This window comes from Recurvomyces mirabilis (assembly GCF_035927965.1).
Source record: "Recurvomyces mirabilis strain CCFEE 5264 chromosome Unknown scaffold_4, whole genome shotgun sequence".
NCBI classification, from domain to species: domain Eukaryota; kingdom Fungi; phylum Ascomycota; class Dothideomycetes; order Mycosphaerellales; family Teratosphaeriaceae; genus Recurvomyces; species Recurvomyces mirabilis.
Genome location: NW_027041938.1, coordinates 253,974 through 277,314, shown reverse-complemented (window position 1 = coordinate 277,314; position 23,341 = coordinate 253,974). Strand labels below are relative to the sequence as shown.

The 23,341-nt window shown below is 52.8% G+C and overlaps 13 protein-coding genes across 13 annotated transcripts; 6 read left to right on the top strand and 7 right to left on the bottom strand.

Annotated features, from left to right (window-relative positions):
• Nucleotides 1-624: 624 nt before the first annotated feature.
• LTS14_001937 (uncharacterized protein) lies at nt 625-1,428 on the top strand (the record flags this gene model as incomplete). The annotated part of the gene is made up of 1 exon (XM_064834645.1): nt 625-1,428. One exon carries the CDS (start codon nt 625-627, stop codon nt 1,426-1,428), a length of 804 nt encoding a protein of 267 aa, XP_064697516.1.
• A 51-nt stretch (nt 1,429-1,479) lies between these two features.
• LTS14_001936 (uncharacterized protein) lies at nt 1,480-3,636 on the bottom strand (the record flags this gene model as incomplete). The annotated part of the gene is made up of 1 exon (XM_064834644.1): nt 1,480-3,636. One exon carries the CDS (start codon nt 3,634-3,636, stop codon nt 1,480-1,482), a length of 2,157 nt encoding a protein of 718 aa, XP_064697515.1.
• A 547-nt stretch (nt 3,637-4,183) lies between these two features.
• On the bottom strand, nt 4,184-5,041 carry LTS14_001935 (uncharacterized protein; the record flags this gene model as incomplete). Its single annotated transcript, XM_064834643.1, has 1 exon — nt 4,184-5,041. The coding sequence occupies one exon, from the start codon at nt 5,039-5,041 to the stop codon at nt 4,184-4,186; it is 858 nt and encodes a 285-aa protein (XP_064697514.1).
• Nucleotides 5,042-5,879: 838 nt separating this feature from the next.
• LTS14_001934 (uncharacterized protein) lies at nt 5,880-6,977 on the bottom strand (the record flags this gene model as incomplete). Its single annotated transcript, XM_064834642.1, has 3 exons — nt 5,880-6,219; nt 6,277-6,505; nt 6,557-6,977. The coding sequence occupies 3 exons, from the start codon at nt 6,975-6,977 to the stop codon at nt 5,880-5,882; spliced, it is 990 nt and encodes a 329-aa protein (XP_064697513.1).
• Nucleotides 6,978-7,824: 847 nt separating this feature from the next.
• LTS14_001933 (uncharacterized protein) lies at nt 7,825-9,399 on the top strand (the record flags this gene model as incomplete). Its single annotated transcript, XM_064834641.1, has 5 exons — nt 7,825-7,870; nt 7,925-8,079; nt 8,148-8,244; nt 8,306-8,996; nt 9,051-9,399. The coding sequence occupies 5 exons, from the start codon at nt 7,825-7,827 to the stop codon at nt 9,397-9,399; spliced, it is 1,338 nt and encodes a 445-aa protein (XP_064697512.1).
• A 1,513-nt stretch (nt 9,400-10,912) lies between these two features.
• LTS14_001932 (uncharacterized protein) lies at nt 10,913-12,051 on the top strand (the record flags this gene model as incomplete). The annotated part of the gene is made up of 2 exons (XM_064834640.1): nt 10,913-11,980; nt 12,028-12,051. The coding sequence occupies 2 exons, from the start codon at nt 10,913-10,915 to the stop codon at nt 12,049-12,051; spliced, it is 1,092 nt and encodes a 363-aa protein (XP_064697511.1).
• Nucleotides 12,052-12,477: 426 nt separating this feature from the next.
• Nucleotides 12,478-12,831, bottom strand: LTS14_001931 (uncharacterized protein; the record flags this gene model as incomplete). The annotated part of the gene is made up of 1 exon (XM_064834639.1): nt 12,478-12,831. One exon carries the CDS (start codon nt 12,829-12,831, stop codon nt 12,478-12,480), a length of 354 nt encoding a protein of 117 aa, XP_064697510.1.
• Nucleotides 12,832-13,944: 1,113 nt separating this feature from the next.
• Nucleotides 13,945-14,526, bottom strand: LTS14_001930 (uncharacterized protein; the record flags this gene model as incomplete). The annotated part of the gene is made up of 1 exon (XM_064834638.1): nt 13,945-14,526. One exon carries the CDS (start codon nt 14,524-14,526, stop codon nt 13,945-13,947), a length of 582 nt encoding a protein of 193 aa, XP_064697509.1.
• A 498-nt stretch (nt 14,527-15,024) lies between these two features.
• On the top strand, nt 15,025-17,893 carry cdc17 (ATP-dependent DNA ligase Cdc17; the record flags this gene model as incomplete). Its single annotated transcript, XM_064834637.1, has 2 exons — nt 15,025-15,050; nt 15,139-17,893. The coding sequence occupies 2 exons, from the start codon at nt 15,025-15,027 to the stop codon at nt 17,891-17,893; spliced, it is 2,781 nt and encodes a 926-aa protein (XP_064697508.1).
• Nucleotides 17,894-18,035: 142 nt separating this feature from the next.
• LTS14_001928 (uncharacterized protein) lies at nt 18,036-18,867 on the bottom strand (the record flags this gene model as incomplete). Its single annotated transcript, XM_064834636.1, is given in 2 exon segments — nt 18,036-18,845; nt 18,865-18,867. The coding sequence occupies 2 exon segments, from the start codon at nt 18,865-18,867 to the stop codon at nt 18,036-18,038; spliced, it is 813 nt and encodes a 270-aa protein (XP_064697507.1).
• A 758-nt stretch (nt 18,868-19,625) lies between these two features.
• LTS14_001927 (uncharacterized protein) lies at nt 19,626-20,435 on the top strand (the record flags this gene model as incomplete). Its single annotated transcript, XM_064834635.1, has 1 exon — nt 19,626-20,435. One exon carries the CDS (start codon nt 19,626-19,628, stop codon nt 20,433-20,435), a length of 810 nt encoding a protein of 269 aa, XP_064697506.1.
• A 603-nt stretch (nt 20,436-21,038) lies between these two features.
• On the top strand, nt 21,039-21,371 carry LTS14_001926 (uncharacterized protein; the record flags this gene model as incomplete). Its single annotated transcript, XM_064834634.1, has 2 exons — nt 21,039-21,113; nt 21,189-21,371. The coding sequence occupies 2 exons, from the start codon at nt 21,039-21,041 to the stop codon at nt 21,369-21,371; spliced, it is 258 nt and encodes an 85-aa protein (XP_064697505.1).
• Nucleotides 21,372-21,452: 81 nt separating this feature from the next.
• Nucleotides 21,453-22,691, bottom strand: LTS14_001925 (uncharacterized protein; the record flags this gene model as incomplete). Its single annotated transcript, XM_064834633.1, has 1 exon — nt 21,453-22,691. One exon carries the CDS (start codon nt 22,689-22,691, stop codon nt 21,453-21,455), a length of 1,239 nt encoding a protein of 412 aa, XP_064697504.1.
• Nucleotides 22,692-23,341: the final 650 nt, after the last annotated feature.

Genomic DNA, 23,341 nt, shown 5'->3' with positions numbered 1-23,341 from the left:
CTTGCGTGTAGAATGTCTGAGAAGCCAAATGGCAATGACGGAAAGCGAAAAGCGCACCGCAAGTCTCACGCAGGCTGTAGGGAGTGTCGACGGCGACGAATAAAATGTGGTGAGCAGAAGCCGAAATGCAATGCTTGTGCACGACATGATGTACCTTGTGTCTACCGCAATACCGCGCCCGCCCGAGCCTCATCCAGCCTCTCTTCCACTGCTTCTCCTACGGCGGTCAGTGGGAACACTACTACGCCAGTGCCAACATCTGCATCGAATGGCAATCCAACCCCAAAGGATGCCAGGCCAAGTCCTCAGTCATCTGTCAAGCCTTCCCTGACTACACACTGGACTTTGCAGCCACCGTTACTACTACTACCGACAACAACACAACCACCAACGCCCGCGATCCAAGCCTCAAGTCATGGCACGCCACTGTTCTCGGCGGCGACATCAACAGTAGTGACCTACACACCAAAGGACATGGCTCTTCTCCACCATTGGACCTGTCACGCAAGCCGAACAATCGTCTGCGCCCCCTTAGCCGACGAATTATGGCAAGATATTCTCCCTCGAATAGGCCTCGAGCACGCCTTCGTTATGAGCGCCATTCTCAGTCTTTCAGCCCTACATATGGCCTGCCACGTCAACGCACAACGGCAACATCTCCTCAACGAAGCAGCGCGACAAAACAGCGATGCAGTACGCGGTCTACGAGAGCAATTAAACCATATGCACGAGAGCATGAGCGATGCTCTGTTCGCTTGTGCCTCGCTGAATGTGGTCTACATCTTTGCCTCGGCTGGTCCTCTCTCAGACCAGACATCTAGCGACGATTCTACAAAACCTACGAACCGACACACACTAAACACCGACTGGATCCCGCTCATGCGCGGCGTAGGCGTCGTCGTACAAGCCGTCCACCAACAAGTCCATAAAGGGCCTCTAGCACCTTTACTAGAAATAGATAACTGGTTCGAACTCGATCCCGAAACCGCTTACGCCCCCGGTGATGCTGACTTACGATGTCTGTCTGACGTCTGGGCTGGCGATAGTAGCGGCAAAGAAATCTACGACGAGACGTTGAATTCCTTGCGGAGGTGCAATGCCTATCTCCACCATCCGCACTACAATTCTGCAACGTCTCCCATTACACCCCACAGCCCCGAAGAACAGCGGAAATGGGGCTACAATGGTCCTTGGGCAGGTCCGATGATATGGATTCAATTTTTGTCGGAAGACTTTCTGGCGCGTCTGTATCAGCGGCAGCCGTATGCGCTCGTGTTGTTTGCACATTTCGGCGCATTGATGCATTCTTTAGACCGTGTGTGGTGTTTCGAGGGCTGGGGCAAGAGGATTGTACTTGTTGTAGGCGAGATACTGGGGAGCTATTGGGATGGCTGGATGAGCTGGTGTCGGGCTTACGTTGAGAAGTGAAATGGTTGTGGCAGGATGGCACAAGACTTGGGAAGGACATGCGGCTACATCTCACTCATCTTCTCCGTCATCGCTCCCAAATATCGCTCTAAAGACAGCCTCTCCAGCCTTCTGCCCCTCCAATGCCTCATTCTTCTCAGCATCTACCTTCGTTGGCTGGACTCTTACCGCAATCTCTATACCTTCCTGCTCGCCACCACCATCATCAACGTTCCCACCGTCCACCCCAGCCGAAGAACTACCACCCTTCTGCTGAGACCACCTCGCCTCCCTCATCATCCTCTCCAGACTAGCCTGCCCCACAACTTCCAACCTCTTATCCGCCACCTCGCCCTCCCCGTCCTCATTCCCCGCCGCAACATTAGCAGGAGGTTTGACATTAAACCTCTTACACAGTAATCTCGTCGGATAAAAGACCGCGGTACTCCTCGTCAAAGGTCCATACATCCCCATTTTCGCCGCTTTCTCCGCCGGATCCTCGACTTTCTCCTGCGGGACGGGGGCAGTGTCCGGCGCATCATTCACCAATCGTGGCGCGGACGCGGAAGAAGAAGTAAATCGACTAGCCATCAATCCCGAAATAGGCCTAAAGACCTCAGCAGCTTGAGCAAATTCCCTCATCTCTTTACACCATTCTTGCGTCGAGGCATCCTTCGGCCGATCAGGTAATTGGTCCGCCTGCCCCGCTCTCAACCGCAGAAAATACCTATACCGCTCCCTCTTGTCCTCGTCCTCGGCATACGGCATCCACCCTGTACTTCCACGATGGAGAGCCGCTAGTGCAGTCTCCTTGGCGAGTGGCGGAACGAGATCCCAGAGTGTGCGGGTCTTATCTGCTGTACTTTTTTTGTGGCCGGCTGGTGCTGCTTCGCTAAGAGCAGGAGGTAGGTTAGTACGACCGCTTGCTGTGGCGAGTCTATCTCGGGTAGAGGGGGTGAGGAAGTCGAAAATGGATTTCCCAGGGAGCTGTTGTTCGCCGAGTAAAGCAGCGCGGGCCTTGGGGTCGAGTGAGGAGGCCTTTGCGGCGTCTGCGGTTGATGTATAGGTCGCTGCGCTGGATGGGTCGACTGAGGCGGTTTTGCTTGATATCCAGCCTAAGGGTACTTCGGGTGGCGGATGCTTGTTCTCTTCGGTCAATGTCAACGGGGCTAAAGACAGGACGAAGCCATCGAGTGGTAAGCGGCCATCATGGCATTTGCGGAAGCCACCTGAGGTGGCTGTGCGTTGCGTGAGTTTCTTGGCTGTGGACACGGGCCTGATGGTTGAAGAATTGGCGTTGCTCGACACGAGACCTCCTTTCTTCTTTCTCTTGTTGCCGCCTATTATGCGACTATAGTTGATCTGTGGCCCAATCGCATAAGGATCGTCGTCATCAGACCCATTATCATTAAGCACTCCAACCCCAAACCCAGATTTCTTCGGCTTCTTGCCCTTGAGGCTGATTTTCGACCTGTTCGTCTGAAGGATCCGGGCATCCCACCCATCTTCCTCATCCTCATCCCTTCTCACAGCATCACTATACTCCTCCAGTCTACCCTCCCCCGCAAAACCCAAACCCTTCCGATCAGTCTTGCGATGAAAAGTAATCATCCTCGAATTCTCAGGAGCAAACGAATGCACCTCTCCCTTCTCATCGCCCTTCGCCTTCCGCTTCACACGCGGTCCAACCCCCTGACCGGGTCTCCAACCCATTCGCTGCAGCAGCTTCACACCCATCGTCTCTCCCGAACTCCGGAACAGATCGGCGAACATACCCTTCTCTCCACCAGCACCTCCTCCGCTCGAACCCAAACCCGCGAAAGCACCGTTCGTCTCCAGCACTTGCGACTCAGCCCGCTCAGCCAGATCCTCCTCGTCCATGAAATCCTCCGGCCGTTGCTGCTGCTGCTGCTTCTTAACCTCCCCATCTTTCGCATCCGCTTTATTTTGCCTCGAAGACACGAACATACTCGGCGTCCATCCCTCTTTCGACCCTACAGTATTGAAGTACCCAGCACTGAAACCTCCAGTAAAAGCGCCATGGAGACGTTTCCGCCCTCGCTCATCCGTGACTTCTTGTTTCCATAGTGGAACGAAGCTGCCGTCGTCTCTTATGTCCGGATTGTAGGCTGGAAGCGGTGTGCCGTACAGTGCATACGGGGCGTGAGGTGGTAGGCCGTCATTATTCTGTGAGAAGGCGGCGTCTCGAGTGCGCTTGTGGGAGGACATTTGTTTAGTCTGTGATTTTATAGGACAGCATATTGAGATTGTCTGTTGGGATGGTTGAGAACATGGCGGAGACTTACCTGCGATCTCTGATTGAACCCGTACTGGTATTGTTATCGTTGGTAGACTGGCTATGTCATCCATGCGCAGCTGCCAGTTCATATGTGCGCGGCTTCGTCGTTAACATACCTGCGCTTGCGCTAGCTTCGGCTACCGCCGAGCCACTCATATCCATCTATATACTCCACCCGTCTATCATCGTTAAGCTGCAGAAAGGAGAGTGAAGTATCCACATCTTGTGAAGATACTCACGTAGCTCGCTAGTCTGTACATGAAAGACTCTGGAGTTGGATCATGGAGAGGATCACTTCACGGCTAGGAATTGTCCCGAGACTGTCGAAGATTTCAAATCCGTCATGCCAGGTGACCATGCAACCTGGGCGTGGGATGAAATGTGCTACACATTCACCAGTCACTAGCATAGCACACACTCTGTCGTACCTCGGCAAATTGCCACATGATGCGCACTCAAGCGACTGCCACCAAGACTTCACTCATCCTCAGGATGAACCAAACAAGCGCAGTAAGACCCCGCAGGAGATGCTGAGAACCGCAAAGCTTCGATAATCTTCTTCAACTCCTCCTTAATCCTTCCGGCGGACTCCTCCTTCTCCACCCGTGGAAGCATCTTCTTCAGTGCTTGATAGATAGCACCGACTGGCGACCCATCCTGAGGCACGGCCCGCTTGTTGGCTCGCCAGGCCAACACGGCAGGATTCAGAGAAGCCCAAGAGTGAACGACGTCGTCGTAAGGCCGTGACGGGGTGAAATGATGAATACCCAAAGCGCGATAGGTAATGTTGAGATTCGTGCCGCTTTTGGTGGGATGTTCGAGCCGAAGGAGCCAGCGCGTGAGGGTGTCAGAATGTGTTGCGCAGGCTTCTGTTATGTGCAGATTTATCCTGATGCTGCGGTCGGAGGGGAGAGTGATTGATGGTAGAGCGCGGAGCTCTTGGTCCGATAGCCTGTTCAAGAGGGCCACGATATGCGCGAAGTCGAGGTCTTTGACGTGAGCCGTGATTGTGGGGGCGGTGAGCAGGAGCATGGAGCTATATTCTTCTCGGACCTGGTGCGAGACTCGAGTGAGTGGCGAGTTACTCAGGACCTTGCCACGGACGTTCGGACGCACGACGGCGGTGGCGTCGAGAGCGGCGTACTCGTAAATTGCGTTGCGAAGCTCCGCAGGTAGGTCGAGGATGGGAAAGAGCGACTTTCTGTCAACGAAGGTCATTTGATTGGCATCGTCGGTCTCTCGCGGCGAAGAATTCCGTTTTGAGGTCTTCTTTCTCTTCTCACGGGTAGGTCGCTTCTTCACCTCTGCCGTGCGTGGGGATTTTGCGTTGGCCATGATGTCGTGGTATGATGTGAACCACCGCAGAGAAGTGTATGCTATTGCTTTGTTAGTCGCGATAAGAGGTGGATTACTCTGTCAGTCCCTTCTTGCAAACATATTTGGGGCTAGATGTTACACATCGGAGATCCGAAGGTCACATCAAGCAGTCTCGCAGCCTGCCTTCACCGGTCTCGCCAGGCAACGAGACAATGAGTCTATTGGACAGGTGAATGCGGCGGGCCCTCATCCCACAGCCCTTCAACAGCTGTGCTGATATTTTACGGTCGACGATGATGCTCGTACTTGTGATGTCGCAATTGAGATAGACATCCGTCAGCCGTAGGGCCAAAGAATGGTTCGTGAATGCAGATGGAGCTGAGCTAGCTTCCGGCTGCGGCCGTGCCAATCATATTATGGTACCCAATAGTACTTGGCTTGCATCACACACCTCAACTCCTCTCTGTAGTGGGTCGGTGCTTGCGAGTAGCTCGACCATGATAACAGCCTTGGTGAGACTTGTATCCGCCGATATCGAGACACAGGTTTGGATGCCTTCTTAGATCTCGCTAGCATTCGAGGAGTGAGCATAAAGGCCTCCCTTACGAAAGCGAAGGATGTTCAGCAAATGTACCCAGCTACTGGATCTTATCCATGCCGGGAAAAGAGTCACGAGCGCCTCAGCAGAACCCATCGTAAATATGAGACTGCGGCGCTACGCAAGAAGCATTGAGCGAAGAGGTTCTTACATCATGATCTAGCTAGCTCCCCTACCGACTACAAGCGCAAGCCACCAAAGCGCCAATAAATGCTCACAGGCTGTTGAATGCATCAAATCTATACTTGCACCACCGAATCAAGCCACCTTGGACAGTCTCGATTGCTTCACGGCAGCATGAATCTCAGCGTCGGCCCCTTCAGGCAACGGCAACAATGGCGACCGTACTGTGGCGTGGTTGAGGATGCCGCGCGCGACGAGAGCGTGCTTCAGGGCCACAGTACCTTCCATGTGCGAGCCGCGATGGTAGACGCTCTTTGTCACTGGTAGGAGCTTGTCGTGGATAGCCCGAGCACGAGGGTAGTCTTTGGCCTTGCCGGCATCGATCATCTCAATGAGAGCTTCGGGCGCGATGTTGCCGAAGCCTACCAGCATGCCGTCGACATCGAAGGCGGTGTGGAGGAGGTATTCATCGTGGCTGGGAAGAATGTCAATATTCGCCACCTCTAATCGAACGTGTCTGGAGATTGCCTACCAGGTCAAGATCTGGAGATCTGGCCGTTCAGCACGAATGATGGGGATCTCGGTGTCCCATCTTCGCATATTTCGTACGCCGTTCTTCATGGCAAATACACCGGGTAGAGCTGCAATGTCGAGCATGGTCTGCAGGCTATACGTGGCATGGGTGTTGTCGGGGTATTGGAAGAGGATCAATGGTAGACCGCTGTACTCGTAGATCCTGCGGTAACGATCTTGTGGAGCACCTGGAGAACGTCAGATTCTATCCCCACTGGTCAGAGACTGAGTGACCCTACCAGGTTGATACCCAAACCTCAACCACCCGTGAGACGGATAGAGAAGCCCAGCTTTGGCACCAGCATCTTTCGCACGTTTCGCCTCCTCGGCAGCCACCTCGGTACCCTCGCCAGTAATGCCTGCGATGATCGGGATTTTGTCGTCCACGGACTTGACAAACGCCTTGATGACATCGACTTGTTCGTTCTGTGTCAGGAACGTTCCCTCGCCAGCGTGGCCAAGAACGACTAAGCCTTTGACGCCATCGATGCTTCCGAGCCAGGATCCAAGGCGCTGGATGGCTTCATAGTCGACATCTCCGGTCTCCGTGAAAGGAGTGACTCGGGCGGGGGTCAAGCCGCGCATGTCGAAGCCTACTTGAGCGGTGTGGCCATTCGTGCCGTTCGTTGCGCCATTGCCGTCGGACTGTCCGACTGCCATGATCCTTGATCGCGGTCAGATATGTCTCCGTGTAGAGATTGCGATCAAAGTGTGAGGTTGGCTGGCTCTGGTAAGGAGCATGTGAAGGTGTTTGTTGGGAGGGATGCTAGAGCAGAGCAATCCGTTGGCTACTCTTATATATCCAGCTCTCGTGGATCAACATTGCTTCGATGACCGGAGTTCGATCTTTAACCCCTAGTGAGTGTTTCGATGGGGTATTGTTTGCCGCCTCCAGGCACTCAAGAACATCTCGGAGGACTTCCGAAAGTCTGGATATGTCAAAAGGTGTTCGGACTATTATCCGGGATTGAATCCGGGATCTGATCTGGACGAGACTCCACATCCGGATGCCTTTTCTGGAAGCGGGGTGCATCGGAGGACGCTGGATTCTTCTTCAGTGTTCGAATCAACCAATAGCTCGACTGTACCCCAATGGAGCATCTCCACAATATCCGTGGCGAAGATGTCCCGACCATGTTGGCACTAGCTGGATCAGATCACACTCTGCCAAGCGGAACCAGAAGTCCATCAACCGTGCACTATATGACTTCGTCCACTGACCATGTGGATCATTTCCTGATCTTCCCATCGTATCACCTGGTGGAAAAGCCGAGCATTCATTCTTAGATCTCTCACCCTATCATCTGGATACGCTATGGCAACACGTAGAGCATCACTCGAGAAGATGGATATCGAGGACCAGGCAGTCTGCAAGGAGATCGCAATCGAGCATTGAGCCAACGGAATCTCTCCAAGGCTCAACGATGACGACGCTACGTTCCTTGTCACGTTCCCAGCGGACAAGAAGAAGAAGCTGTTGAGGAAGGTCGACTGGCATCTGGTACCGATGCTGTTGTTCTTGTACCTTATCACGTACATCGACAAAGTCAATAGTAAGTTGCCTGTGATCCAAGGTCCTCGCGGAAGCTGACAAGAAACTCTCTCAGTTGGCAATGCGAAAATCGAAGGTCTCCTCCCAGACCTGCATATGAATGGATATCAGTACAACATTGCATTGTCGATCTTCTCCATTCCATACATCCTCGCGGAGGTCCCGAGCAACATATCCTACAGTATCTTCCTCGCCCGTCATACTATCTTGGTGCGATCGTGTTCGCATGGGTGAGTACCTCAACTATACCCTGGCATGGCTTGTGCTGATTGTACCAGGGCATCATCATGACATGTACTGGCACGATCAAGAACTTCTGCGAGATGGTCGCGGTCCGGTTCCTACTCGGCCTGTTCGAGGCTGGTCTCTTCCCAGGTACGCTAGCGATGTCTATATCACGACCTAGCGCAGCACTCATTGACATATTCATTTGCAGGTGCAATTCTACTGATTTCTCGCTGGTACCTTCCTTGCGGAACACAGACAAGACTAGCACTGCTCTACACCTCCGCCGCTACGGGTGGTGCGTTCTCTGGCCTCTTGGCTTTTGGAATCGCAAAGATGGATGGCATCGGCGGATATGAAGGCTGGCGCTGGATTTTCATCATCGAGGGCCTGCTTACTGTCATCATGGGAGTGGTCTGTTGCCTGCTGCTACCTGACTCTCCCGCATTATCAAAGTGGCTGGATGAGGATGAGAAACGGTTCCTTACTCTTCGTCAGGTGACCAGAGCCACGGTTGCGGACGTCGACGAGTCGAAGAACCACAACAATCTACTGACCTTCTGGACTGTTGTCTCGGATTGGAAAGTCAATCTACTTATCCTGGCCAATTGGTCACAAGCAGTACCAAATTACGCCCTAAAATTTTCTCTGCCCACCATTATCAAGGGCATGGGATACAAGTCGGCGAATGCACAGCTTTTGACGATCCCACCGTATGCATGTGGTGCCATTTCATCTTACGTTCTCTCGGTATTCGAGGACCGATATAATTGGCGTCTGCCATTCCTGGTAGGGCCACAAGTGGCTGTGGTCATTGGATATGCAGTGCTTTTCGTCAAGACTCCGGATATCAAGCATAACATCGCCTCGTGCTATTTTGCAGTCTGTCTGGCATGCTCCGGGTAGGTTGACCTTGACTTGTAAGAGTCTTGAACAACTTCGCTGACAGCTACTAGATTGTACCCGATTTTATCAGCGGTCAACGCCTGGAACATCTACAACACTGCTGGTCCAGCGAAACGAGCGATCTCCATTGGCTATCTCATCTGTATGGGCAATGTTGGTCGCATTGTTGGCAGCTATATCTTTATTGAACGGGAGGCACCGAGATATCCCACAGGCTATGGCACATCATTGGCATTTGGCGCTGCAGGTATCGTCGCTGCTTTCGCTCTCGAGTTCTTCCTCAAGAAGAGTAATAAGAGGAATGCTCAGCTCGGTGAAGACGAGATCAGGGCTCGATATACGGATGTGCAGCTGTACAAGATGGGGGATCGGTCGCCGCTGTATGTTTATAAGCTGTGAGGTCAAATTAGCTATCTGGTCACGTCTATGTACAAGAAGAGTGTAAGAAATTATCTCCATTCCTGCGTCACGCTTAAAATGGTGCTACCTAGATGCTTGTGGAAATCATAAGACAACGTCTTGTTGAAACATGCGAGTGTGGTCCGTGTGCCGTCGCCGTGATTGTGTTCGACTTCATCGTCTGCTTTTTAGAACTTCCGCTTCTTGACAATTGCTGACTCTATACTGCACAGTAACCAGCTCTTGAAACTTGGGTAGGAGCGCTGAGCCAACTGATTGACCGTGTGAGCGGCAGTATACCTATCAATCTCTTGGATATGTCTGTCCAGCACGAGGGGTTTACTACCATCCCAGTATCGCCAAGTAGCCTTGGACGGCGACCGCGAAGCAACACAGATGATTCGCCGAGAGAGTCAGGAAACAATCGTCGCAAAGCGTCGAAGGCGACACGCGCTTGCGAGTGAATATCTGATGAGCACGCTTATCTAGCGATCATGCTAACGACGTGATAGTAAGTCGATATCATTCCCCGTACATTCAAAGGACCGCCTCGAAGAGCATCGCCGTTCGACCTGAACGCTCTCGCCCGTGACATGTCGGATGCGCTCCAGCGTATTGACAAGGTAAAGCCAGCTAACTTGTTCTTCTTGACCTCCAGTGCGACTGGTGCAGGGTCAAGAAGATAAGATGCTCAGGGACGAATCCATGCGACACCTGCATAAAACGCTGGGCCATCTGCCACTGGGAAGCCACTTACACTCGTGGACGACCTACAGAACCGGTGGCGAACGAACAGGTGCAGGTTGAAGTCCAGTCACGCTACGAAAGGTTCCACTCTCTGGACACACGACCCGTCACTCACCAGCATTCTGGCCATGGCTCAAGCAGAGCCACTCCCGAGGTTGAGGTGGCAGGACCAAACGGCCACTATCACGATCGAACTTCTGGTCTTACTTTTATACATCGAGCATTCCGGCGTGTCCTGAGGAGAGATGAGGAGCTCTTACCGGCGCCAGATGCTAGCCAGAATACCGGTCAGACGATACTCTGTTCTGGTGACCAGCCACTACAAGCAGCCTCCGCAAGGAGCACAGCAGCATACGACATTGATGAACTTCACGCACTGCTCACTGTCTACTTCGACACGTGCTCCGTGACATATCGTTTCTTTCACAGACCTAGTCTATTTGCTTGGCTCCAGGATGCAACACCAGCTCTCACAAATGGATTGGCGCCTGCTTCAGTAATAGGACATGCTAGAGCGGCGAGTTTATTCACGACGTTCGCAATTGCCAGCTTTAGAAAGGCCCAGATACAGAAGGCTGCAACTCAGCCACTTGAATCTCTGCTTCAATCCAGTGACGGGTTCTTCGAAGCGTCAAGACGCTTCACTGCGGAGGAGACTGGCCACGCAAAACTTGACTCTGTGCAGGCTAGACTCTTGCAAGTGCTATACCTATTGCAGACCCAACGCATGAGTCAGGCATGGTATCTATTCGGTGTAGTCGTGCAGATGATATCTGCCCTAGGTTTACATCGATCCAGCACAAGGACACGAGCGTTGAGCAACGACAACATCGACCATATCACGCTCCAATGCCAGCCACGTACGTTCTGGGCTGCCTACACGATGGAAACATATCTATGCATCGTCCTCGGTAGACCAAAACACTACAATGACGATGACATAGACCAGAATTTTCCAGATCCGATCGTTGACGAGGCTCTCGCAGCATCCGGCCACACCAGAGACATTGAAGAAGACAGTCCAGTCGATGGATTGATATGGCATGCCAAACTAGCACAAATCATTAGTTCTACCTCTCGTGAAGTGTACACCATTAAGCGGACCACCACTAGCACCCGCCCGTCAGCCATCTATCGTCTCGGAGCTGAACTCAAACACTGGAGGCATGATCTACCGCCTCATCTTGGCAAGATCAAGGCATCAAGTTTAGTGCCTACCCTCAAGAGACAGTCACTGGCGTTGCGACTAGCGTACTGCCATGCACAAATGCACACCCACCGAGCTATATTGGTAGAGACCCACGGGCCTACCACGGACTCTAGACAAATGCAGGATAGTGTGGACGAATGCCTCAAAGGCGCAGAGACGGCGATGGAGACAGTCGAGACCATGGTGAAGGATGGCGCCCTTTCCTACTCCCTATGGTGGTCGCAGTATGTGCTATTTTGCGCTCTGTCAGTGGCCTTCGTCTTCGCCATCCAGCTCAAGAAGGGCACTTGGGTCAATCAAGATCGCCAATTCCATGGCCTGCTGGATCTTGCTAATCGCTGCAAGACACTCTTGTGGGACAATAATTTTGCAGGTGCACGTTACACCGCTACCCTCGACGAGCTGATGAAGGAGGCCCAGCAGATGTCAAGTATTGCGAACAGTGGTGGGCATGGTGATACACGACCGTCCATGACTGCTTTAACTTTCGGCAGTACAGCGCACCATGATGGCATTCCTCATCAAGCTACATCCTATGCTGAAGCGGATGTGCTTGGCCAAGAAGCATACCCTGATTTGTTTGATGATTGGGACCCCTCCGACTGGCTCGATCTGGATGCCTCTGTAAGTCTGTCCTTACATCATGGGGACGTTGGCTGACCACATAGCAGGCGTACAACACATTCTTTGAGTAAATGGCCGGCAACACTCCAATAGTGGACCTAGCACGCCCATAAACAGCTGCACTTTGATAGGCGCTGCTCAGTCGGCAGTGGCGAAAGCAGCCTCTGGTCTTGCGAATAAGCACATATGTGACCAACTGGATGCCTCTGATTATGATCGTCAGCTACCTAGAAACGAATCTACTCAACGCGGTCCAGAATGATTTCCCGGAATGGCAAAGCCGGAATCTTCCTCTTCCTACTCGAAGCTCTCGTCAATACCCTAGCACAACCCATCGCAATGCAAAGACACGTCAGCAACGACATTGAACGTCAACATGCCGTTCGCAACGTTGTTGCCAGGTTCGGTCGGCTGACTCCCACAAGCTCTACATCCGTGGCTCTTAAGCCCATGAGCATGATCTGGATCTCGTGGCCGTTGATCGGACGATGTGCTCTCTACAGAAAAGCGCAGATACCGCCTACAGTTTCCCCGGTGTGAAGCCCGATGTCGTAATGGTAGCTTCCGGGCTGGCAGGCGATGCGCTCACCGTTGTGGTATATGCGGTTCTGGTCGACGCCGTCGATGGCGGACACGATGTAGTCGATCACTGCTGTCTTGCCGTTTTTCTTGCCCGTAGCGTCGAAGTGATCGCAGCCGTAGCCGCCTTGGCAGTTGACGCCCATTTTCTCCTGGATGGGTTGGAGGACACTGGTGCTGTTGTTTGGAGTTTGCACGGCCATGGCGTTGCTAGTGCCTAGCAAGCCGGTCCTGAGTGTGCCGATGAGCGTAGTGACATATGGGGCGTGCATCTTGCTTGTAAGAACTCGAGGTCCTGAAAGGATGTAAGCATATGTTTAGGAGCCACAACGAAATCAACGGCACACTAATGGATGGGCAGGACGATTGCTTTCGAGAGTTGCTGAGAAGAATCGTGATGGTCTGTTCTTGGTTTGAGGATGTGACAAGTCCGCATTCACCGCTACGCAGTGCTGGTCTTATATGCTCATCGACTTCACGCCGCCGTGCAAACTCGAACGATAGTCTATGTGTCCTTCCAGGTTGCACACGACAGCACCGAGCACAATTCCTGTCCAGGTGACCTGAATATTCAGTTTCAGTGGTTCAGTCAAGGCTCTACTTGCATTTTCTACGCAGTCCGCGTTCCGTAAGGCCCAGTGCCATGGAGAGCTTGTAGTACAAAGTGTCATTGCCGAGTTGCTTCGCTGGCATCCTCTTTGTCTAGGCGTCGTGGAGAGTTCTGGGACAGTTTCGTGTGTTATCATGAGATGTAGCCGTAACAAGTTCATCTGAACTTTCGTGCTTAACCCACGTCCCAACCACCAAGCGTGAGCAGATCGAGCCGGACTGGCAAGCGGCCCTTTACACCATGCCTTGTGATCGGTCATGAAATTTCGAAGACACTTAGTTAGATATCTTGCGTTAGTACGAAAAGCAACGTCTAGTATACAATGAATAATTCAATCTCCAAGTAGGACGAGGCGAAGTCCTTTGCTCTTGGAACTTCTCACAGCCATAGAAGTACTCGCCACCTTAGATATTGTAGGTTATAAATTGTTGCAGCGTCGTGCCTCTCACGTACGGCCATAGGCCGCGGAAAACAGAGGATCCCGTCCGCTCTCCTGTACTTAAGCCGCGGACCGGTAGAGTAGTAGTCAGGTCGGTGACGACTGGCGAATGCCTGCTGCTGTACGTTTTGCTCTTTTGCTGGGATGGTCGAATCACTCACGACCAACTGAGAGGGATGGGCGATTTCGTTTTGCGGTTGAGCTGTAACTTAGTGGCTGTGTCTACACTTGCGGCATGCATGGCTTATGCGAGCTCTAGGTTGTAGAGTCGAAGGCCTCTTATTTTTTGATGTATGTGGATGTAAGTGGAGATCTTTGAGTTTAGAAGTCTAGACGTTAGCTCCTACCCTCCTCGCCTCCATGCCGCCATACATCTAGCGCCCTCTCGAACTCCATCCCTTCATTCTCACATCTCTCCCCGACTATGCCCCACGTCCGCTGTCTGATGATATTCTCCACCATCCTCTCATTCCGTATCAGATACGCCAAAGCCTCCGTTCTTGCCTCACGAGGAAAGTATCTCCCACTATAAGGATCCAACCTCTCATCCACTAACCTTTCTCTCGCTCGAAGATCCTCGGTATCCCTCAGCACATGCTCCGGATCATCCGGGTCCGGACTGGTCGCCACACCAGCACAGTAGTTTAGGACGTCACTTCTACTTTGCCATGATGGGAAGAGGACTTTGTCTTTGAATAGTCGGCATGATTGTCCGTCTATTGGCCGTTTGTATATTGGCCGGGGCGTTCGCGAGGTTGTCGATGTAGGGTCGAAGGGTGCAGATGTGCCAGGTGTAACTAGTGCATTCAGGTTCTGCGAGATGGTGTCGTCTACTGTGCCACGGGATATGCGGAGGAAGTCTAGGGTGGGGCTTGGGATGAGCTTGTGAGCGATGGATGATGTTGTACTCGAGGACATAGCTTACCTCTTAGTGCGGTTGTGTTGAAGCAGAATTGTGGTGTTAGTCGGGGCTGGTCTGGAGTGCGTGACATGATGATAGCTGGTGGTGGAGCAGAGGTAGGCAAAGGTTCGGAGGCGGTAGGTGGTGGAGGAGGGGGACCGATGGGGTTCTTCCACAGTATCCGCGCCAGCTTGCTAAGTTGTTGTTCGATATGGCGATAGTTTGTGGGGTTTTATGTGTGTTGATGATAGCGATAGTGATGTCGTCGTCTGTGCTCTTTCATGATTGATTGGACCGACGTCACTCAGCGTCGCGCTCAGCGCGCGTCACACGCGACGGTCGAACTTCAGACAATTGATGCCTGCGACATAGGCGACAGCGACCTTAGATCCTTCAAATCAATGCTATGGTCCCGTGGGATAGCGACTCGAGTTACTAGGGCAGCGTTCGCTCGAACAAAATCTTCACAATTCCAACGGCTGCGGCATATATCGACAACGAGGAAGTGTACCACCATGGCTCCCAAGCAGGCAACTCTCGGGTATGTCCACTCCGGCCAGCAGACCCTCGGGTGCGAAATTGGACATAGTATAAGGTTAGCCACGATGATATCACTAATACCATCCCAGCAAGTTCTTCGGCGGCAACACGAATGGCACGAAACCAGCACCGGCACAAGCGAAGCTCAAGTTCTCCTCAAAGGCCAAGCCCGAAGAGGAAGATGCTGCTGAAGACGCGACCACACCCGGAGCGGTCAAGAGCGACGAGACGAATGGTCACGTGGAGTTTGAGGATGTGAAGATGGAAGACGCCACGCAGATCAAGGCAGAAGTGGAGGAAGCGGCCGATGCGGCTTCTGAGGTGAAGAAGGAAGACCCGCCGTCGAGCTCTGGGAAGAAGCGTGCAGTATCTGCTGTAGATGAGGGTGAGGGAGATGATGCTGAAGATGCACCACCATCGAAGAAGCAACGTCAAAAGCCTAGTGAGACGAAGGCGAAGAAAGGCGTGGCGACGAAGAAGACCTTGATCAGGGGCAAAGCTACTACGTCTGAGGAATCACCAGATACTGTAATCCCGAAACGACCGAAGCTCGTCACGGCCGAAGCAGAGGATGTCGGCATGGATCTGGATCAGGCTGAGGATGAAGAAGACGAGCCGGTTCAACCAAAGAAGCGAGGTAAAGCTACGAAAGCAGTACCAGCGCCTGATCCTTCTCCGACAGAAGCAGAGGACTCAAAGACGAATGAAAGCGAGCCAGATACGGAGGCCGAAGATGAAGTGAGTGAGGATGAAGATGAGAAGCTGGCTGTTTCAGCCAAGGCTCGAGCACAAATCCAGAGCACGCTTTCATCTGCCAGCAAAAACGCATATCCAGATTGGAAAGGTGGAGATCCTGTTCCTTATGCCGCACTTTGTGCCACTTTCTCGAAGATCGAGATGACCACGAAACGGCTGGAGATCCTGGCACTATGTGCAGCCTTCTACCGACAAGTACTGAGACTTACGCCAGAAGACCTGTTGCCCACCGTGCTCCTGACCAAGGGAAAGCTCGCGGCAGATTATGTAGGCATCGAACTTGGCATTGGCGAGTCGTTGATCATGAAGGCCATTGGTGAGTCGACTGGACGTAGTCTGAAGATCATCAAGGAAGATCAGCAGAAGATTGGAGACCTTGGTCTAGTAGCTGCCAAAAGTCGACAAAATCAGCCCACCATGTTCAAGCCCAAGGCACTTAGTGTGCGTGGCGTGCATGAAGGTTTGATGAAGATCGCAACTGTTGAGGGGCAGGGCGCGCAAGGTCGAAAGGTGGATGGAATCAAGAAGCTACTTTCCTCGGCAGACGTGGGTCTAGCAAAGGGACAGAGTGTGGACATCACCAAGGATAAAGGCGGGCCCAGCGAATCGAAATTCATCATCCGAGCACTGGAAGGTAAGATGAGATTGGGTCTTGCGGACAAGAGTCTGCAAGTTGCTGTCTCGCATGCTATGGTTGCATATGAGGTTTCGAAAGACGGCAAGAAAATGCCCTCCGAAGCTGATCTGAAGAAGGGCGAGGAGATCTTCAAGGCTGTGTACAACGAACTACCTGCATACGAAGTGATCATCCCTGCTTTGCTCAAAGGCGGTATTTGGAATCTGCGTGACGCTTGCAAGCTACAGGCTGGTGTGCCGCTCAAGCCCATGCTTGCGAAGCCCACCAAGTCTATTAGCGAAGTTCTGGACCGGTTTGAAGGAAAGGATTTCACTTGCGAGTACAAATACGATGGCGAGCGAGCTCAAATACACTTCGTGGCGCATGACGCTGGTGAAGAATATGCCGCAACGGTGGCGCCGAAGGAGGGTAAAAGCGATCGCGGCATGTCCAATATCTTCTCCCGGAACAGCGAAGATCTCAGCAAGAAGTACCCAGACATCCTTGCGAAGTTGCCGACGTGGGTGAAAGAAGGAACGAAGTCATTCGTGCTCGACTGCGAGACTGTGGCATGGGACGTGGAGAAGAAGCACGTCCTCCCCTTCCAACAACTCATGACGCGCAAAAGAAAAGACGTAAAGGCCGAGGATGTGAAAGTCAAAGTCTGCGTCTTCGCCTTCGACCTCTTATATCTCAACGGCGAGGCAGTCGTCAACAAACCCTTTCGCGAGCGTCGCGATCTCCTGTACGGCACCTTCGAACCAGTAGAAGGAGAGTTTGCCTTTGCACAATACGGCAACACACGCGAAATCGAGGAGATCCAAACCCTGCTCGAAGACTCCATCAAAGCGTCCTGCGAAGGCTTAATGGTAAAAATGCTCGATGGCGTAGAATCCCACTACGAGCCCTCCCGCCGCTCTCAGAATTGGCTAAAAGTCAAGAAAGACTACCTCGCCGGTGCGGGCGACTCCCTCGATCTCGTAGTCCTAGGGGCCTACTACGGCAAAGGCAAACGCACTTCCGTCTACGGCGCCTTCCACCTCGCCTGCTTCAACTCCGACACCGAGACCTACGAGACCGTCTGCAACATCGGCACCGGCTTCTCCGAAGCCCTCCTCTCCGAACTCCACGAAACCCTCTCACCCCTCGTCATCGAACGCCCGAAACCCTTCTACGACCACAGTTCCGGCAAGAACGACCAGCCAGACGTCTGGTTCGAGCCAAAATTCGTCTGGGAAGTCAAGACGGCGGATTTGACGTTGAGTCCAAGGTATCGAGCGGCGAGTAGTGAGTTCGGGGGCGATGGGAGTCATAAGGGTGTTAGTTTGAGGTTCCCGAGGTTTATTCGCGTGAGGGATGATAAAAAGGCGGAGGATGCGACGAGTTCGAAGCAGGTTGCTGAGATGTATAGAAGGCAGAGTGAGCAGGGGAAGGAGAAGAAGACCGGGGTTGATGATGAGTTTGAGTACTGAGTTGGCACACTCGCGCTTGTCGTACTGGCGCCATTCAAGCCATGAGAATCTAGCAGATAGGCGAGCTTACGTTTGGAGAGCAGCGTCTATATCTAGTCTATCTCCGGGCTTGTCTACGTTTACACGGTGCTCATTGTCTACTTTATTTTTTCGGGCTCGACGATCCCTCATCCATGTCCCCGCCCTGCTTCACAACATCCGACCTCATCAACGCCCGATACCTCTCCTCTGGCGTCGAATCCGCCAACTCCGACTTCCCCCTCTTCTTCCCCGAAAGCCCATAGAACTCCTGGAACTTCATAATCAACGGCCGCCATCGGTCGGGATCGACCCGGTTCGCATGTCCGGCCATGCGGAGGTCGTGTCGAATATGTGTTCGTAGGATCTTGACTTCAATGGCTAGGATTGCACCGGATCGATCTGGGAGGTCTTGCATAAGGGCCATGTGGTTTACGAGTTGGGCTTCCAATTGTACGGGACATTCGTTTATTCTTGGTGGTGCCACGAGGTCGGAGGGTCGCGATGTCAAGCCTGCGAGGGCGAATTTGTCGCCGCAGTAGGTATAGCCTAGTCCTTGTTTCAGGGCGGGTGCTTCGGGGGTTCCGGTCGTCTTGGCTATGCGGTTTATGTGGGGGCCCATGTCGTCGCTGGCTAGATTGAGAACGCATTGGCCGGTGCGGAGGAGGTTGATGGTTGTTTGGGAGACGGCGGCAAGGCCGAGGACGCAGCGGTGGCCGAGCCACCAGGCTGAGGACATGGGGCCTATGTTGGCGATGCCGTGTTCGTTTATGGTGGTTATGAGGACAGTTGGGGTGCCCCAGTACATTATTGCGGGGGTTATGACGGAGTGGGTGTCTGGCATGGTGTCTTTGGAGCCCATTGTGGTGGATTGAGGGTGATTGGTGTGGTAGTGATGGTTGATAAGAGGAGATGGTGGAGGTGTAGTTTGGCTCTGGTCGACATGAACTTACCATCTCGATATCTTATGTGTTGGAGATGCTATCGCCAAGGGGTGTATATGGCAGTATGCATCTTGCTCTGGAAGTCATAGGGTTGCTTCGGATGTGGCCAAGCAACCACTGCTTGCAAGGTATGCGGGTCCTGTAGTGTGCATATTTTCTCTAGGCCATACTCACCGCACGTCCAAGAGTGGGACAAACCGGGGTGGCGCTCGCCTGTATGATGATGGACAGGGAGAACCGGTCGTGGCTGTGGCATTGATATTGGCCGGCCGTAGCAGTTCTGCTGTGATATGCGAGTGGACCACGCCTCAGGATCCAGCATACTCGGTACAGTATCTCAGGTACAGTCTCCATGGTGCGATTCAGACGCCTACGGCATGTTTATTGTACATACCATGACGAGTAGCTCATCTTTCCGCTCCCCAGCCGTGATGTCTCGTGCCCAGCGAGATATTCGTCGTTCTCGTTCTCGGAGATGACTGAGCGACCCACATTGCTCTCAATCTGACCAATGACAAGTTCCGCAGCAAGACGACCATCTGTGCTCTTTCAGCAGCATAGCATCCACGATTTTGGCTTGCTTGAAGCTCGCATCTGGCGAATGTTATGATGATCCTGCTTCAGAGGACCTGCCATCCCTAAAATCATCACCAGGCCAGCTCTGCACTCGATATAAACCTCAGGACTGAGCAAAACATCGTCATTAACACCACGACTGCCATCTGGATTCTCTGCCCAAGTCTAAAGGCAGCGTACCTCTGAGCTGAGCCATGGCTCACAATTACTATGCCTCTACGGCTGCACGCTGGCAAGCAACCTCCACCCGCGATTCAGGCGCTGCCACTGCATTTGTTTACGCCGTGAAGACGACCCATATCTTCTGCCGCCCGAACTGCAAGTCTCGACTCGCCTGTCGCTCGAATGTGGCCTTCTTCAACTCATCAACCGACGCCATGAAAGCCGGCTACCGCGCCTGCAAGCGCTGCAAACCACAACAGGACGAATTCGAGCCAGAGCGCGATCTCGTGGCGTCACTCTGTGCACGACTGGATGGTAGTGGCACGATGACCCTGGCCGATATGGCAGCTGAGGCTGGACTGAGTCGCTGGCACTTCTGGCGCATTTTCAAGAAAGTCATGGGTGTCACGCCAAGTCAGTGGTCACAGATGAACTGCAAAGCGAACACATCGAGAAGCGATTCGGGAATAGGCTCTTCACCCGCGGACAGTCAAGACATTGATCTGCATTTTTTAACCGACTACGTCCAGTACACGACTGTACATACGAATTACGGAGTGCTGCTAGTCGCATTCCAGCAAGGACAAATCAGTAAGCTGGACTTGGCTCCTACAATAGAGGAGTCGCTATTCACACTGGACATGGCCTTCCCATTTCCGAAATTCGTTACGAGTGCCTTGTCTGGCGACGCAAGTGATCACGAGTTGCGGGCAGTCACACAAGAGGTCGTGGAAGCGCTGGAAAGACCATCGGGCAAAACCTTGACTTTCTCCGTGTCGAACCATGCTCTCAAAAGTCTGACGGAAAAGTGTTGCACTGCATCCGGGAATCTGAGCTCATGAGGAGTATGCTCAGGATCAAAGCTAACAGAGGAAAATGAGAGTCGAGGCACGAGCATAGCACAACTGCTATAGCGGTTACAGGGCAGTACTGGTAGCTTGTCCGGTGCTGTTAGCGACGGATCCAGCTCAGTGCATGTTACAGAGTAATTGATCGCTCACATTTGCAGATGGCGCAAATGCTTTCATGTCAGACCGATATGCGGAAGTGGATTAGACTAAGCAGACTCTTGATCCTGATTGGTCACTTTCGCAGCAACATACTTTGCTCAGCAAATAGGCATGTCACGTCAGCACAGACTTATTAGTCAATCCGACTTGGAGCCCAACACACTCGTACTCGCACACTCATAGTCACACACTATAAGTGTCGTGACGACGCCGTCGACTGATTGCCACGATAACAGCCACCAAGCTCCAACCCGACTTCACACATCGCTACATTGTCCACAAGAACGGATCGAGATGGCAGTAACCGACTTCCAAGAGGTAAGCTGCATGTCCACTCCGCCTTTGAGCTCATGGACAGGACTTAACAAAGCTGAGTAGAAAGTATACGCACTACTCCAACAAATTCCAGCCGGTCGAGTGTCATCCTACGCCACCATGGCAGCTGCCCTCAAGTCATCGCCACGAGCAGTCGGTGGGGCATTACGTCGCAACCCCTTCGCACCAGAGGTGGTAGGTCTATCATGCTTCTGAACCATCATCTTCTGGTTGATGAGAAGGCCCTAGCACTGACTCGTGATAATGCAGCCATGCCATCGATGTATCGCTGCTAACGGGTACGTGGGCGGCTTCAAAGGCAACTGGGAGATGGCGCCTAGCGGGCAGAATCAGACGTCGAAGCTTGCTCTCTTGCGTGAGGAAGGTGTGTCATTTGATGAGGAGGGGTATTTGGTCGGTCAGGCCGCCTGGTTCAGTCAATTCAGGTCATAAATTAGTAGGGTCCGAACTCTGCTGAGATTGCAATAGATCAAGGTCTGGTCGGTATGGCTGTATACATAGTTCCTGTGTCGGTCATCCTTCCGTCTGATGCGCGCAACTGAGATAGCAAGAGTCACACCACCGTCCACCGAAGAGCATCATGGCGTACGGAAGAGCAACAAGTGCGCTCGCCGTCATCTCCGATATCCCCAGCACGTCTGAGAGCCAGCACAAGCTCATCACGCAGAACGGAGTGCTGAACGATAACATGACCAACTCTATCCCTAGGTCACCTTTGCCTTTGCAGGTCTGCACGCTCTGCAGACATGCGAAGCAGAAGAGCATGATGACGATGGTAGCGATAATGCCGAGACCTGGGATCGTGATGCTTCTCGGTACGAAGTAGAATTGTAGAGCGGTGACAATGAGGTTGAGAATAAAGTTCGAAGGAAGACACCAGAGCCATGTCACACTGCTGAGGGCCGAGTAAACTGAATTGACTGTCGTGGCTGCAGTATTTGTGGTCACGCCGGAGACCGATAATGTCTTGATGATGTCGAAGACAGCTGCATTATGTTCGGCAGCTGTCTGCGCAGCTCCCACGTGCGTGGACACCGCTCTCTCGCCAACAGTGGAGTATCTGCCAGCGACGCCGGCACCGTCAGCTCCCAGGAACGCTGCGAGGCCGTCCAATAGCGCCTTGAAGGTAAACCACGGGAGCTGTATAGGTATGAACGTGAACCCAGAAATCGCACCTTTCGCAACAGTCACAGCCGAGTGCTGCAACAAGTCTCCGTCATCTTCTGATTCGAAAGCAGCAAAGTTCCATGGGGATGGATAGTGAAATTGCTTCAAGATGCTGTTCTCGCCGGTATAAACTCCTAGGAAGAAAGCCAGGAAGGTTATGAAACTCGCCCTTACTAGAGTCACGACAGTAAAGCGCACGTTCTCCTCGACATAGACAGCATTCATAGCCCGAACCGTCTCCCAAGCCACTTCGTTCGCACGATCCCGACTGTCGTAAGAGCGCTCGATGGCACGGATATCGGCGCGTACGACCTCGTTGTTGTCGCGCTGGATCTCGGAGAAGTGCTGCCACTGCCCTCGAATCGTTCGTCCGTGGTCGAGCTGCACGGCGACTTGAGATTGCGACGAGCGCCGCACTCTTGTGAGCTGGCCATTAGAACCGCTGGTCTGTGTCGTGACGATCTGTGTCGATCCCGTAGTGACTCTTTCCCGTTTCTTCTGGCGATACTTTTTCGAATAATGTATTACCTGCCCAATAAAGCCACACGCACCAAAGAGAAAGCCAATGACTTCGAGACCGCTCATGATGGCGCCTACCAAGAGAGGTTCTCGACTATTTTGCTGCTGATGGACCGTGGGAGACGTAGCATTTTATGCCTCGCGACCGTAGTTCACAGCGTAGAGTACCATCGGCTAAAGTGGTAGGGTTGGTGCAGAATGGAGACGAAACAAGGCAATGGGCCGACATGAGGTGGTAGCGAGTTGGGGGCTGATATGCAGGGTGATGATTCAGGTCAGAAACGATCTGTGCGATAGAGTCTTAAGTTCTCCCTCATTGCCATATGTCTTTTAGGGCATGAGAGTAATTCTCCTCAGACTCCTCGTATCGAGCACTGCCGAAACCCTCTGCAGATCAGCTCCAGCCTAGCTTTGGTGGCATCCGTCCGTGAAGCAAGAGAAGTCAGCAAGACTCAGCCCTGATTTAGACGAGCATCTCTCTTTCACCGCATCTTACTCATGGCCGGAAGATGTGTCCCGGAGTCCTGCTTGACTGAGCTTCATCACCACCGATATCTCCAAGAACGGCAAGAAAGCATTATGTGTATGCGAGAACGACGAATGATTCCTGTCATACCTGTGATCACATCGGCTTGGGACTCAAGATGGGCACGATGTTGAAATCTCCCGTAATTTCGACTTGAGAGCTTTTATTCTCGATCTCCGTCTGTAACGAC